We start from the raw sequence: 15,086 nt of genomic DNA, 5'->3' as shown, positions 1-15,086 counted from the left end.
TCAGAAACACTCTAAGTAACAATTTATCAGTGTCCTAACTGTGTTTATTTTGTGTAAGAGGTTGTCTGTGTAGCATTATAGAGTGTGCATAAGTGGAGTGCAATTACAAGCTCACCAATGTCTGGACTTGCTAATAGCCTTTACCCACCGCAGTCAGTGGTCGAGCAGAGTTTTTTTTTTTTTTTTAAACACTGGCAGTCCTGCCATGTGTAATGGCCATATTTTTTTTTACTACAGATGGTGTCCAGAAGTCCTCAGAAGTGCTTGGGAGTGTGACTAATCACAGCAGAGTGGGCATGTCCGGAATACATTAAAACAGACCGTTTTTGAATTTGTAGTCCTGTTGTTCCTGGTGACAGTTGAGACTTCAAGCCACTACATCTCCAATAACATACTGTAATACAATACATTATATATCATGTAATATTCACACTGCATTGGAGGTGACGAGGCAGAGAAATAAAGACAAGAGAAGCAAAATACATTTCTGATGCTTTTATTCACTGACTAAAAGAAGAAGCATTCATTCAACACAAGAGTCAAAACATTTTGCCGCGTTCCCCCCTCATGTTTGGTGAGATGTTTTATGCAGAGGCTTGTGTCAACCCTCCATTTTTTTTGCCACAACACAACAGCTGTGGATCAATACTGTTCTCAATGAGCAAATTGGACCTGTCAGCTTGGGAGCTCGGCTCAACACACACACCACATTAGGAATACTTGCTGAGGGCAGTCCAAAAAATCATTTAAATTAAAGATTACAATAATTTCAGTTGCTTTATAGAGAAATATTAGAACGAAAAACAGGAAATTACTTTTTCCCGGTAAGTTTGATTTAGCTGGTGTTAAACCAGTTCTTCATCTTGCACTGTATCTTAGCTGAAGTAAATACATTTGAAATTTGAAAAGTAATCTAATACAGCTGAAATCTTGTCCGGTTGTGATATGGGATGATTGAGATCCCATACTAACCCCCCCCCCCAAAAAAGGTCAAATATACGAGTCCTATGTGCACACTCTAACAAACACAGTCACACTGGAACACGGCTATCAGATGCGCACACGCGCACACAGTTTTCTGATGTACAAAGTCTGGGTGATTTTCATAACATACTTGATGTTCATAAATTGAACCTGGACATGTATTTATGTATACACCACAGAAATGAATAGTTGATACTTCTACAAATATGCACTATGACAGTTTATAGATGTAATATTCTTAAAGATTATATCTCTTCTTCTATGGTTTTCTAGAGACGCAGCCAGGCGCTGTCAGCACTGCTAGTAAGACTGCTGTTATTGCAAATTGTCCTGATTTTAAACAAATGCACAACATTCGTACCACGATAAAACTGGGGCCATCGAGCCAGTCTCACAGAGACCAAGAGTGAGCCTGCCGTCACCACTGCTGTCGCTGGGCTGACTGACCAGAATCTTAAGCTCTTAAAAAAAGGAAACGATACGATTTCATAAATCATCATAAGGCCAAGTGTGTTGTCATTGCAAGTCGTTATCATATCCTGTCCTTGCCTCTAACGTGTGACGGTGCAGAACACACAAAACAGAAAACTAGTCAAAGAGTGTGGATTAGATGCATTCCCCTTGCATAGTTGTGAGGCCCGCGTGCCTGCCTGCTTAAACAGGAACTTTGGCCAGAAACATATGAGCCACTGTAACTGAGATAGCAAGACAGTTGACCCACACTGACCTTGGATGATGTCACGACAAAGCCAGGAGCTACACTTGTCATTTGAATGGTGAACACCACTTTGACAGGTTATTCTATTTGCAACTTGGTGCCCTGTTTGTTTTCTCTAAGTCCAAAATTGCATTTGTATCACCACAAAATCCAAAAATATCACACACTGGGATGTAGTAAGCAGAGGTTGGCTTGTTTCCTTCTGTATAGTTGCAAAAAAGTGAGAACCACCCAGATGTCACCCAAGGCAATATGTCTACACTGACTTTAACCAGCGCAATGCACATCCAGTGTTTTCCCCAGTGACAGAAAACAAACGCCATCGCCTTACTTATGTGAACTCAGTCAGAGTCATGCATTTACAAATAGTAGTCTACTGTCAAAGCAATAAAAAGGGAGAAAAAAACAAGGGAAATATTTGAAGTTGTCTCTGAAATAACTATTTTACTACACTTGAGGGCCAGTTTCCAACACATCCTGATAGGCAATATTATGTAACACTTGGAACTGGCACTCCGACTGAGTCACAATCTAAGTGGAGATGAAACTGGTGGGGTTGGTCTGTGGTTTTGGAGGCTGTTTGGACTGATGCAGTCTGCTGCTTTGGTACTACATGAACACACTGGACACAGACCCGCCCCCCATGCCAGTGTTTGTAGCTAATTGGTGTTTGAACAGACACATTCAATCAAACTCAAGACAAAACCATTTTTTGTCTACAGTTCTGCGATAGCAACAGTTTTATTCAACGGTTGAGGCCAACTGTCGTTGATGGAATACATTAGAGCCCAGCTCTGTGACTTAGTTACCCATCAGGCCATACTGGTCCTGCGACGGTCTTTTTACACAAGTACAGAAACAAAACGCAAGCTAATTTTACACAGCACAGGTTCAATCAACTGACACACATCAGTGTGCGGTAGCTGCTGGTAATGGTGACCTGAATAACCAACCACCTCAATACACACAGCCGAGTGCGGTTGTGTGTGAAACGCTTTCTGCATATGTCCAAAACGGCAAGTGTGTGTGCACTAAAAATGAAGCAACTTCATTGCAGTCTTGAGTAGGTTGCCTTCTCAAAAAGGCCCACGAATCTTTGCATAAACACACATCCTTGAAATCCTCACACACTTAAAAAGAATCACCCCTAAATGATATCACACCGACACTCTGCTCAGTCCAGCTGGTTCTCTGGTGTGCCGAGCTGCGTCCTCGTCTTTGCAAACACACCAATCAATTCAAAGTAAAAATATATATGTGTGTGTGTGTATACATATATACATATATAAATCTTTATTTTCCATGCACACTCTAAAGTATGTTGTTAGCTGTTACGTCAGTCTGATGGCCTGAGAGTCACCCATGTGGAATGTCCTGTTCCCAACATCTCGAGCAGCTCCAGAGTACTAAACACTCCTGACATATTTCACCAAAGGCTGCACAACACATCAAAAATACTTCCAGTGCCAGCCTGGTAGAGGAATTTCACTTGCGTGTTTAAAAATGGATTCATTTAATCTCATACTGGCCAGGTTGACCCCAGTCACAGGTTTTGTCCTCACCAGGATGTAGCGCCTGAAAGAAGTGTTTAGTTTCCCCGTGGTGTTCTCATCACCTTTACATTCACTCACTCACAGTGAAAGAGGCTACCCGCAATTTAAAAAAAACATATGGTGGAAAGTTGTATTCATACTATGGGGACTCCACAACTGTGCTGCAAATCTAGCCAGGGTGTGCAACCATGCCGACTGTTTTTAAGTCAAGACATGCAAGATTTAAACGGCTGACGATAACATATATTCCATACTCCTTCATTTTTACACATGCAGTGAGTCTGCTTTGGTTTGTGTGCCCTCAAACACTGATCTCCTGACATGAGAGCTGCAGACATATTCACTGGCCCAGCAAAGTGCATCACACAGGGAGAAGCGTCCATTAACTAGCAGCAGAAAACGCCACAAAGACAAAAGGCAGAATGGAAAAATGACCAGAATGTGAAGAGTAGAAGCAAAACTACTGGACCAGCCTGCTAACTGAACGGGCACTTCAGATAGACTCAGTGGACACGTTTTGCTCCATTTGTGGTCTTTGGCAGCAACGCATGAAAGGAGGAGGAGAGCAGGTGACTGCTAACCTCATGATCAAATTCGAGGCCTGAGATACTGTTTCTCTCCCTCCTTCTACTCCTTGTTTGTACCCTGAGACAAGTGACTTCCCTTCCTGCTGCATTCCATGCAAAAGTTGAATGAGAATGAGCAAACACCCTGCCCTACAAACAAAACAAAACCAACAAGGGCGGTGCTGATACAAACATTGTTGGACACATCATTTCTACTGAACACACGGATAAAAACATCCTCTTAAGCTGGTAACGGTATGTCTAAACAAGTAAGACACCGCAAAGAGGGGTTTTAAGTGGTGACCGAGTTAAGATGTATCTAATTGTCATGTCTTTAAAGGTGTAACTACTGGAGCAACAAATTATCTAAATAAGTCACACAATTTTTATTGCCAAATAGCTGTCACATACACAGAAACATGTTTATGAATTAATGAGCAGAGTAATTTGTAGTAGCTCCAATCTTGGTAAGGACAAAGACGATTCTTAAAAGTCATTCAGATTCTTAAGGTTCTTTCTAAAAATTATGTTTGCTGTGTCAAATGAAAATGTTATTTATATTTTGTATCATGTATTGCTTGAATTTCCCATGCCTTGTCAGTGTATAAACATTAAACTACCTAAAATGCACAAATAAAAAGGAAAAAAAAAGCAAAGCTAATCTAAAATACATATTTTGCTCAGGATGTGTTTCGCTGGTTGTGCTGTCCCATCTTCAGGATGCAGGAGCTGTGAGTGTATATGCAGAAGTCATAGACAACCTTAAAAAAAAAAAAACACAACTCTTGTACCCAAAGTACAACAATCCCATCCTGAGATATGGACCAGGAACAAAACGGTCCCATCATCATCCATCAAACCATTGGCAGCTGCAGGCTCATCAGCAGAAACCAATTCGACCATGACCAAGCCAACTGCTGGACCATCAGTCACAAACAACATACTGTATAAAACACCTTGATATGGACCTTCATAGTGTGCAATACAGAGCCAAGGTGGGTACACAGATAAACAAGACAGAGCCATTTGGAAGGAAAATGTAAAGCTAGTCTACAGATTGAAGATAAATAGCCTGCATTTATGTTACCGTGTGCTCAGAAAAAGCCTTCATAAAAACACCACTGCTATTGCAGGTACCAAACCTTTCAACGATATTCTGTCTACAACGCCTGGCTTGGAAGTTCTTGCACAGGACTCCAATTGCAGCAAGTACGATCGGTCAGTGATGCCTCTGTGGCTGAGGAAGAGGCAAGCAGCCAGAACACGCTAAACACCCACAATACCCTGAAAATCGACTACATTCAGTTCAGATATGACCTGGGCCCAGCAGGCTATCTATTGACAGCCATTCCAAAGAAACGCCTACTCATATCTTAATGGTGACAAAAATGTTTACCATTCATCCACATTTATTAACCTAATTCTTAGAAAACAAATGTATGATTAGGTTCAGTGACCCTCCATCAAAGCGGAGTGTTTATCAGATGGCAAAATAACCAGCACCATCAACAACCGTTTCCAGACCAAAGGGGTGTTTTCCAAGGCAACTGTGACTCAAGAGGAACTTGAAAATAAAAAAAAAAAAGAGCATCAGCATTACAAGTGCTTATTTCCACACCCATTTTTACCAATACGGTCCCAGTCAGAAGGGATGTTAACAGCTTTACCTGAGACTGAAAGACACCTTGTCACCACGGTGATGAGTCCTATAGCTGTGCCGTAGGTGCCATTTCACAGCCCTAAACCAAACTATTTATCGTCCCCACCTCAACTAAAAAAAGGCCAATGTTTAGCAGGAATCAAACACCACTAGAAAACAAGTTGAATCGGCAGAGAGACATCGCTAAATTACATTCAGTGCATGTTTTCTTTTCCCTGTACTTCATCAGATCACAGCCCACCAATGCTGCACCTCATGCACAGCTTGGAAGAGTATTTCACACCATAGAAGCTTTGTCATCGGTTTATCTGCTGTTGGAGTAAAAACGATTTCTAAAGCAGTGACATACGGAAGGAACATCCAGTTTCTACTCACAACCTCACTATTGTTCTTGCCGTCATGGGTCCCATGGTAGCGCATATGTGGATATAAATGTCTTTACCTGTTGAAGACACAGCAAGGTAAATTAATAAAAGCTAATAATAACTCATGAAAATAATGTGTGGGTTCTATTGTGAGGGGGCTGAACATGTTAGTTTGCCCATGAACAACCACTGGAAGACAGGGGTGACTGTTTAGTAAACTGGTGAGGTTACGAAAAAAGTTTTTAAGAGGTGGAAATTGTGATAGATTCAACCCTCTACCAAGAATCTACGTAACTCCACCATTAAGGTGCTCAATCTCCCCAATACAACCATTTTCACCATGCAAAACAACCTTTGTCAGCTGTAAAAGGCGGCAAAGGAGAAGGCATGGCATTGAGAACTCTTCAAACCGAGAGCAGCGCCAGCCCCAAGTCAGCAATTTTACATTTCAAATGTCCACCCTGGAACCCATGGTTCTTAAACCTAGCAGACAAGTACACAGGGTGCTCTCTCAAAGCACCACAAGCAATAAAGGTTGTTTCCCAGGAAGTGATTAATCAGTATGCTCACAAACAACTTTTGCTGGAGTGGGTGAGACACAAAGCCATGGTAAAAAAAAAAAACAAAACAAAACAAAACCTTCAAACCTTAAACTTGTGTCTAGCATACACACACACACACGCAGCTCATTTTCCGACTAAATCCCACCGATTCATTACCGAACCAGCCTGCCTGTCCTGTTGTGTTCTAATAGAAATATTTAAATACACACAAAGCCAGTACAGGTGAGGGAAACACCATACAGGGAAAACATACAATTACACACCTACAGTAATTGGGTGGGAGGTAATTGGAGAGAAAAAAAAAAGAGCCAAAAAACTGAAACAAAAGTTACATCATACAATGGCCCTGGAGATAATTAAATAGAGCAAAAAATGGCAAGCTCTTTGTGCAAGACCAGACCAGACCGAGCCATGAAATACAGGAACTAGGGAGACCCACTTTTAGCACTACAACATTCCATGTCTAAGTGGCTACTAAAAGGTGTATAAAGAACATGGAACTAATCAGGAAGCTAGCACTAGACACCTTTTGGAAATAGTTTTACCTCCATTGTGTGCTAAAACCCCTGTACATTAAACAACAGAAAACATAAAATGGAAAAAAATATATATATTTTGGTTAAGAACTACCTTAGAGGTGTGGATTTACTTCAGTGTGTTGGTTGGTCTAGCCTGGTCTTGGCACAGCATCGGCCACGCTCTATTAGATTATGGCCATACTGGCCTACATGCCCATGCTGAAGGCTTGCAGCTCATGATGGAAGTGCTGGGTGGGTTCCGTCAAAACCAGGCTGTAATCCATGCATGGGTGCCACACTCGGCCAAGACCCTGTGAGACCTCTTTCACCAGGTTATGAACTGGATCACCTTCCAAATACACCGGCTGGTCAGGGTCAAAGTCGATGCTCTCCTCAGACACTGTCAGGACACGCAGACTGGAGCCACGGAGCCGGGAAATTGCCACCAAGTTGTGGGACCACACTGTGTAGCCTAGAATGAAATACGTGCAGACATCCATGTCAAACCATTTGACTATTTGATACCGATGTAGTCACATTGCTCTCATTATTCTGTTACAAAATATTGAAAAACAACACAAAAAAGGAAAACTATGTCTACAATTATTAATTACATTTACATGGCATACTAATTAATTATCAGTGAATTCTTTCAATTACAATTTCCTTTGTGAAAAAAATTTTTTGAACAGATCACGTATGACTTCAGAGGTTCCAATGTATACTGCTGGAAGAAGCAGCTCACCCACCGTGTATCATCAGCACAGCCAACTGAGTGCATCTCCAAGCTAAGAGGACCAATGGATCTTCATTGCGATTGACACTGAGGTCTGGAAAATCTGGGTCATCCCTCAGTAAAAGGAAATGTGTCAGCGTTTTGTTGTATTGCTGGGCGATGAGCTCCAGGGTGGCGTCGGACACCAGAGTGCTGTAACTGTCCAGGTGGATGCGTTCCAGCGGAAGGCTTGGCTTTAGAACCCTGAGGAGCTCTGAGCTGTTGACCTCTACAGCCATGATGTACACTCGTAAGTTGGTACTCACTCGTACCTAAGAGGAATGGACAAACTACCATGATGTGTATGTATATTACCATCAATCAGCTGTCACATTTTGTTACTCAAAAGATGGATAATCAGTGGGCGGGTTATTGCTTTACCAGTGCTTTCCAATCATCCTCTGTGGCTGTGCCTTCTAATGATTTGAACTCCAGAGTGGCGCCATTGAGCAGCAGGGAGAGACGATGCAGCGCAGTGCGATGGGGTGATGCCAGCAGACCACAAAGCTCAGATGTCAGATCAGAGAAATCAAGAGCCAGAGAATGAAGAGATGAAAGACGATCCAATTCTGATGGTGAGATGAGTGGACCTGAAAGTAAAGTTGAGGTGATGATTTTTAACGTTATTAGTTTAGTTTTTTTTTTTATTAGATAACACATTCATGTATTCCATTGTAATTTGTATGGATGTTCAAACACAATTCAACCATTACCATTAATGAAGATTACTTGTGTTTTCTGACTCCTTACGTACCAAGCTGGTGGTCTAATAAGCTGAGGTGCTGCAAGGTCTCGGAGGAAAGATTGGACAGGCATGCTAAGGAGGTGGAAGTCACCAGACCAAGCATGAAGCTACAAGACAACCACCGAAGCTGCCTGCTGTTAGACAACAACTCTCTGAACAACCGCTGGATCCTGCAGAGGGAGGTGAAAAGAAGGACAAGGATCCTATGAACAAGTTGAAAGCGGTTAAAATAAGAACAAACAAAGGTTATGCAAAAACAAGATCATTTCATGAAAAGAAAGAAATGTGCAACTGTGTACACCACAATGTACTTGAAAAAAGAAGGTAGCGCTTATTGTGGTGTGTAAACAAGTGCCAAAGCGGCAAGTAATAGCTCAGGGATTTTACGCATTGTCTGTTCTGAAGGCCAAGAATGAGCTTTGAAAATTATCTCCTTTTCAAGGTCAGCGTGTGCAGAACCACAGTTCATCAACAGCTTCCATGATCACAAACTTGGTTAAAAGCGGAAATGCTTAATCGAGATTATAGTGTGTTTGTAAAACAAAACAGTGCTGGCAGTAAAGCAATGAAACAACGGCAAAACACATTCAATATTCACAATTAACTTGTAACAGTAGTCAGTGGCACTAAAGCTAAATCAACCTCATGTTTTTGTGTTGTGAACAATGACATGTATTCTTTTCGTACTTTACTTTTCTTAATGTACTGTGTTTTGTATGTTACTTAATTGCACTTCGGTAAAAAAAGGCCAATATAATTTACATGACATTGGTGTAAAAATATATATTTTTTGAAAGCAAGATTGGCTTTGGATCTTAAAAGGTTTTTATGTTGCAATGCTTGGGCTTACTCGTTGATTTTCTTGTGGCCCTGATGAATGTGATGCAGGTTGGAACTGTCCAGGAGTCCCTCCTGTTGGAGAGCACAGGTGTCACCATACAGACTCAACTTCTGCAGGTTCCTGACAGAGAGGCAAGGGAAGAGAAAATGTTGGAATTGAAAACAGGAAAAAGGATACAATATAATTAGGACCCAACCTATTTGGATCTTTTGTAGCGAATGTCAATTCCGATAATAGGGAACAAAAAAAGATCCAACAAACAGCATTTCAGCTTTTCTGTACACTATTAGTATCGGTACTGGATCTGACCGAAAAGACTATTAAAAAAGACAGAAGTGAAACAACGTTCTTCTGTCCTCCGATCAGAATGTAAACTTTATTTAAACCATGTAAAAAAAAAAGACTTTAAAACATTAAATGGACCACAAAAGTTGATCAACTGTGACAATTACTCTCTAATTCAGTGTTTCTTTCTTGTCTTGTTTACCCCTCAGAACATCACTCATACACGTTGATAATTCTCCAAAAGTACAATGTAACAACTGTTATGATTGTTATGACTGTGACTGTGCCACAGGTTATTGTCTCCCTAGGGAAACTAGTTGTAGTGCATACATTGATTGTCTGGCTTAATATGAAATGATTGAGAATATATTGGTTACAATCCACTAGTTTGAAATAGTTACAGCAATTAAGCATACAGAAATTCAAAACTCACTCTTGAGGGTTTAGAGTTGGGTTTGGTCAGAAGTGAAACTTTGATGGAGCATACTGCCTTGCCGTTTATTTGGAAGGGAAATGTGACCTGACTGCCAGTTCCCACACCTGATATCACAACACAAAACTTCACCAATAATATGCTTAAAATAACCATAAAGGAAGCGGCAGCAACAAGAGTCGCCTTGGTCGCAGAGTACATTACCGCATCACAACGCTATTTGAAGGCCACTGAGGCCAGCGGTGAAAATGATTTGTGTAAGAGACAAATGCCTTAATAGCATTAATAGCTTACATAACCTCTGACCGCGGAATATGGAATATGTGACAGAAAGTTAGTTTGCAGAATCACAACCTAGGTAGGTGTGAGAAAACTTCCTGCAAGCAGCATTTATTACAGTTCTGCAATTTTGACATAGCACAGCTGCACCATTCACACACACTTGTTTTGGTTGTATGTGTGGTTGTAAGGTCATTGCTGATTTCAGCAAGTCATGCCAACAAAGCTTTCTGTGGCCCCCATAGATGGGAGATACAGCAAATGTTGGTATCGTAATGCCAAAACCAAAATAATACAGGACCAGTATCGTCAAAACCTATACTTTTTCAAGAGCACTTGATGATTTTGTGATTGATTCCTCTGATTTGTTGATCATGGTTATGGTCAGAATAAAACACAGGTCAAACATTTTTGGCAAACAAATAGTATTTTAACAACATAAAATGTTAAATTCTAATGGCAGTATAAGCCATCAATTGTTGGGGCAAATTAAGATATGCCTTTATTCGTCCCTCAATGGGGAAATTTGTAAATAAATTAAATACTAATATATTAGTTAGCAAAATATTAGCAAAATATTTGGCCCGAGAGTTCTTTTATTTATAAATATAGCAAAATATATAAAAAGAAGAGAAAATACCGAACTCATCGATCGTATAGCAATACAATGGTATTCATAATATCGGTAGTTGCATCACTCTCCCCACCTCTAGTGGCCTCTCCAGTTGTTCTATCTGAGGCCTCTCAAAACATAACGCACTAAACACAAAGCAGTATTCTTGTTCGTTCAATGTTTGCATTACAAACGCCTTTTCATACAACTTTCTACTCGCTGCAGGCGAATAATGTCGGTTTGACAAAATAGCCGGTTTGCCATCTGAAGAGACGTGATAGTGTTACGTAACTCCTAATGTCACTTTGCGTATGCTAGCCGAGCTAGCCGCAGTTAGCATAAGACTACGCACAAAATATGTCTCAATTCTAATACATTCCGGAAATAATGGGACATAGATTTCAAACTGGCCACAAATAAAACACAAATAGTCACTTTAAATTAAAATGAAGACTAAGGTCACCTGTTGTTGCTGATGCTGGTGAACACACACAACACCTGGTCCAAGTAGGCACTCATGGCGTCTCTCCATCGCTTGGAGAGTTGTTGGTCGTTGCCAGGACCAGGAGGCAGGTCGACTCTGGTCGACGACGGTTCGTTGTTGAGGGAACCGAGGCTGACTTCCGTGGGAGCGAGTTCCAGCTGCAGCTCCCGCACGAAAGCGCCGAACTTCCGCATGAGGAACTCCAACCTCAGTGTCTCCTCAGACTTGGAACCACCACCACCAATTCGTAGTTTGAGTTCTGTCCAAAGAGCTGGATAGAACAGACACTCCCTCCACCGCGAACAAACGGCCGAGGCCCGAAGCTTGTCTCGGTCGGACAGAAAGGAGAATATATGGACGATTAGCTCGCTTGGTAGAGCCATGGCTCCGACACCACCGCACAGAGCCATGGCGAGCTACGAAACAGTTTTGTCGAAGCACTCAGACGTCGAACAGTCACAGCCCCCTTAAAGTGGTTAAAATCCTATGACACGGTGGATACTATCAACCGTCTTCTTTTCTTGCTGAAAACCAACCGCTTCCCAGTTTTACCTTCAATACTATTGGACGGCACCACTTCCTGTCGCTGCAGGGGGAGAACATGTCAACAACATACACCGCAACATGGACAAAACTCCATATGCGAGTTTGGGGTATTATTTGAAGTGCTATTTTAATCAAACACATCGAGGTGTTCAGTACTGTCAACAGCAGTGTTAGTAGTCGGTGTGTGCACGTCAGATAGGCGTTCAATGGATTCGCCCTGTGTGCTCTTATTTTTGCCATACCGATTTTTACTGTGAGGGGGCGGTGTTTCCCAGTTGGAAATGTGATTTTTACTTGAGCTCCGGCATACCCGCGACCCTAGCGAGGACAAGCGGTACTGAAAATTGATGTATTAATGCAGGGGTGGGCAAACTTTTGACTCGCGGGCCGCATTGATATAACAACATTTCCGGGGGGGGGGGGGGGGGGGGGGGGGCAGACAATATATTTTACACGTAACAGTCCACCTGGTATTATTGTATCTGTAAAATTGTCATGCAATCTGCTATTATTATTTATTATTTTATATTTATATTTAAATATTTTAAAAATAATAAAATATTATAATCATTAAAATAAAATTAAAATAATAATGATTCTATTATTATTATGTAAAATATGCAAATATAACAACATTATTATATATAATTAATATAATAATTAGCATTAATATAATAAATATAATAATCATAATATTTATAATAATAATATCATAATTATTATTTTATTTTTTATTATTATTATGTGCTTGTGTCTCTTTTTTCAGGAGCACTTTGTAAACAACAGACCATGTCAAACAACGAAATTGATACAACCATCAAAAGGTTGGCTCAGGCCATGATGCCAGGTTGTATGTTGAGTTTAAATTAAATACTTTTGAAAGATTGGGCGGGCCGTATTCAAACACTTGGCGGGCCGGATGTGGCCCCTGGGCCGTAGTTTGCCCACCCCTGTATTAATTGGGTCATTCGTTCTCAGACACACCCCCTTCTCTTCCACAACCATTTCTAAAGCAAGCAACATTTAAATTACATTTCCTCCATTTGATTTTAAGGTCATGCCGCAGCATCTGAATAGGATTCAGGTCAGGAGTTTGTCTTGGCCATTCCAAAGTCTTCATTTTGTTGTTCTTGCTGGTGTTTTACTTATCTTTTTTTTGATTGATAATATCATCCTGGATTGCTTCATAGTAATATTGAGGTGCCCTGATATTAACTGTAAAATGTCGCCTATGCATGTAACTTGTGACCACATCACGTGTCTTTCTGTCATGCTTGTGAATGCCCCCCATTCTCCTCTGAGAATGGTCAACAGCGCCCTCTGTCATACAACTGGAGTAACACAAGACGGAAATCACAGTAATTGTGATACTAATTGTGATTTTAAATACCTTTGCTCCACTCTTTATGTGAATTAGAATTAGGAATTAGGAATCCATGCCAACATGGCAGTTAACATACACTGGAAATTGCTCACCTCACCTTTCAGTTCTGGCCTTTATGCACACCTCTTTGTCTGACCTTTGGTTGGAGAAACACAAAGTAGGAATTCCATTGGTGGACATAAAGAGTGTTGAGGCCTTCTAATCTATTGCATTGTCGGTCAGTTTAACTATACCAAGCCAAGCTTACATCAAATACAGTAGAATGGAACCTCTGGCTTCAAAGGCCAGTCAGACATTATCAATCATCAGTTTTTATATAACTATACTAACATGAGTTAGCTTCTCATCTCCACAAGCAAATGTTGAATTATTCAGGTTGATCGGACGGTGTGTGTGTTGTATTTCAATTAAATTAAAAATATACACATTCAACAAGTAAAGTGTTATTTTCAATGTCAACGTTAATTTACAGTATAATGTAAGCCGCTGTAGCAGTACTGTAGCAGTCAGTATATAGTACAATGTCTTCTGGTGCTTGCACTGAATCGAATGGCGACACTAGAGGGCGCATTTCCTACAAATATACAACCGCCTTCCATAATTATTGGAAACCCTGGTTAAGATGTTTTCTTTAGCTTCTAATATTTTTTTTCCGAAAAAATATAGGACCACAATGGAAAAAAGAGGAAAACCCAACCATTAATTCAAGTGTATCTATTTAGTGAAATCCCACAATAAGAAATAATTATTTTACATGAAATCACGGGAGCCTAAATTATTGTTAATATTGTAATGATGTTAATACTTTGTACAACCTGCTGGAAATGCTGTATTTTGTATCCATTGGGATCAAAATGTCTTGATTTCTTTAAATATTACTAGCAGTCTATACATGAGCACCCTATTCTAGTGAGTGACACACATCATGTAATCAGCTACTTCACCAGTTGCTGAGAAAGTGAGATGATGTGTCTCCCCTGTCTGTTTGTTTTGATCTTAATCCTCGCTCCCCATGCTCCTCACATGTAACCTTTTCCCCCGGCCCCACCCAAAGCCACGTAGATTTTCTTTGAGGACAAAAGACATGTCCCCAAATCCCGCTGACTGTGTGGTAGTAACCCAGTCCCAGGGCTGCGCCACACTGAGCTCCCTGAGGGGGCCTATGTCCTCAAGGCTACAGCTTCAAAGATTCCCTGGGTCAAGGGGCTGAGTAGAACCTGGTTTAACCCTCCCGTGCCCTTTGCATCACAATGTGCGAGTATGTTCCCGCTCTTTAACCCTCACTTTCCCCGTGATATGCGTATATCAATGATGGTCCCTCTCCCTAACAAGGTCTTATGTCCCTCCCACTGCTGCCTGCTGACAGTAGAGTTCGGTCAAACGAGACCACACAAATCATCCAATAGCCAGGGTCGTGGATGGGTCTTCCAGCAATACATTGACTCAAAACATACAGCCAAAGCCACAAAGAAGCAAATATGATCCTGGAGTGGTGCTGAAACTTTACAGAACGGTGGGCAGGAAGTGATATTGGGGGGGTTCAGAGCTGAGTTTTAACATGTTGTGGGCGATGGCCTCATATGAATGTGAACGAATGTTTTGGTGGTCGTAGAAGTCGTTGGCACCAATTGGCTGTCTACGCAAGGGCAGCTGTGACTACAGATGTAGAATACCACCACAAGTGTGTGACTAAGGAGTGAATGGGTTCACTTCATCTTGAAGCACTTTGGGTGCCTTGAAAAGTGCTACATAAAATCTAATCCGATTTTATCAT

The 15,086-nt window shown here is 41.1% G+C and overlaps 1 protein-coding gene across 2 annotated transcripts; it reads right to left on the bottom strand.

Moving 5' to 3' along the window:
* Window positions 1-486: 486 nt before the first annotated feature.
* Window positions 487-12,092, bottom strand: LOC131140498 (F-box only protein 33). 2 transcript variants are annotated; one of them, XM_058090975.1, is made up of 7 exons: window positions 11,362-12,092; window positions 9,298-9,408; window positions 8,457-8,617; window positions 8,084-8,292; window positions 7,677-7,974; window positions 7,142-7,399; window positions 487-1,445 (listed from the first exon to the last, which is right to left on the bottom strand). In XM_058090975.1, exons 1-7 carry the CDS (start codon window positions 11,790-11,792, stop codon window positions 1,321-1,323), a joined length of 1,593 nt encoding a protein of 530 aa, XP_057946958.1. In that variant the 5' UTR covers window positions 11,793-12,092; the 3' UTR covers window positions 487-1,320. The 2 variants fall into 2 exon arrangements, with proteins under 2 accessions (XP_057946958.1, XP_057946957.1); XM_058090974.1 differs by lacking the exon at window positions 487-1,445 and having other exon boundaries at window positions 1,812-7,399; window positions 11,362-12,087.
* Window positions 12,093-15,086: the final 2,994 nt, after the last annotated feature.

This window comes from Doryrhamphus excisus, chromosome 13 (assembly GCF_030265055.1).
Source record: "Doryrhamphus excisus isolate RoL2022-K1 chromosome 13, RoL_Dexc_1.0, whole genome shotgun sequence".
In the NCBI taxonomy this organism is placed as follows: Eukaryota; Metazoa; Chordata; class Actinopteri; order Syngnathiformes; family Syngnathidae; genus Doryrhamphus; species Doryrhamphus excisus.
The sequence above is the reverse complement of the archived record's forward strand: the minus strand, read 5'-3'. Positions and strand labels throughout refer to the sequence as shown.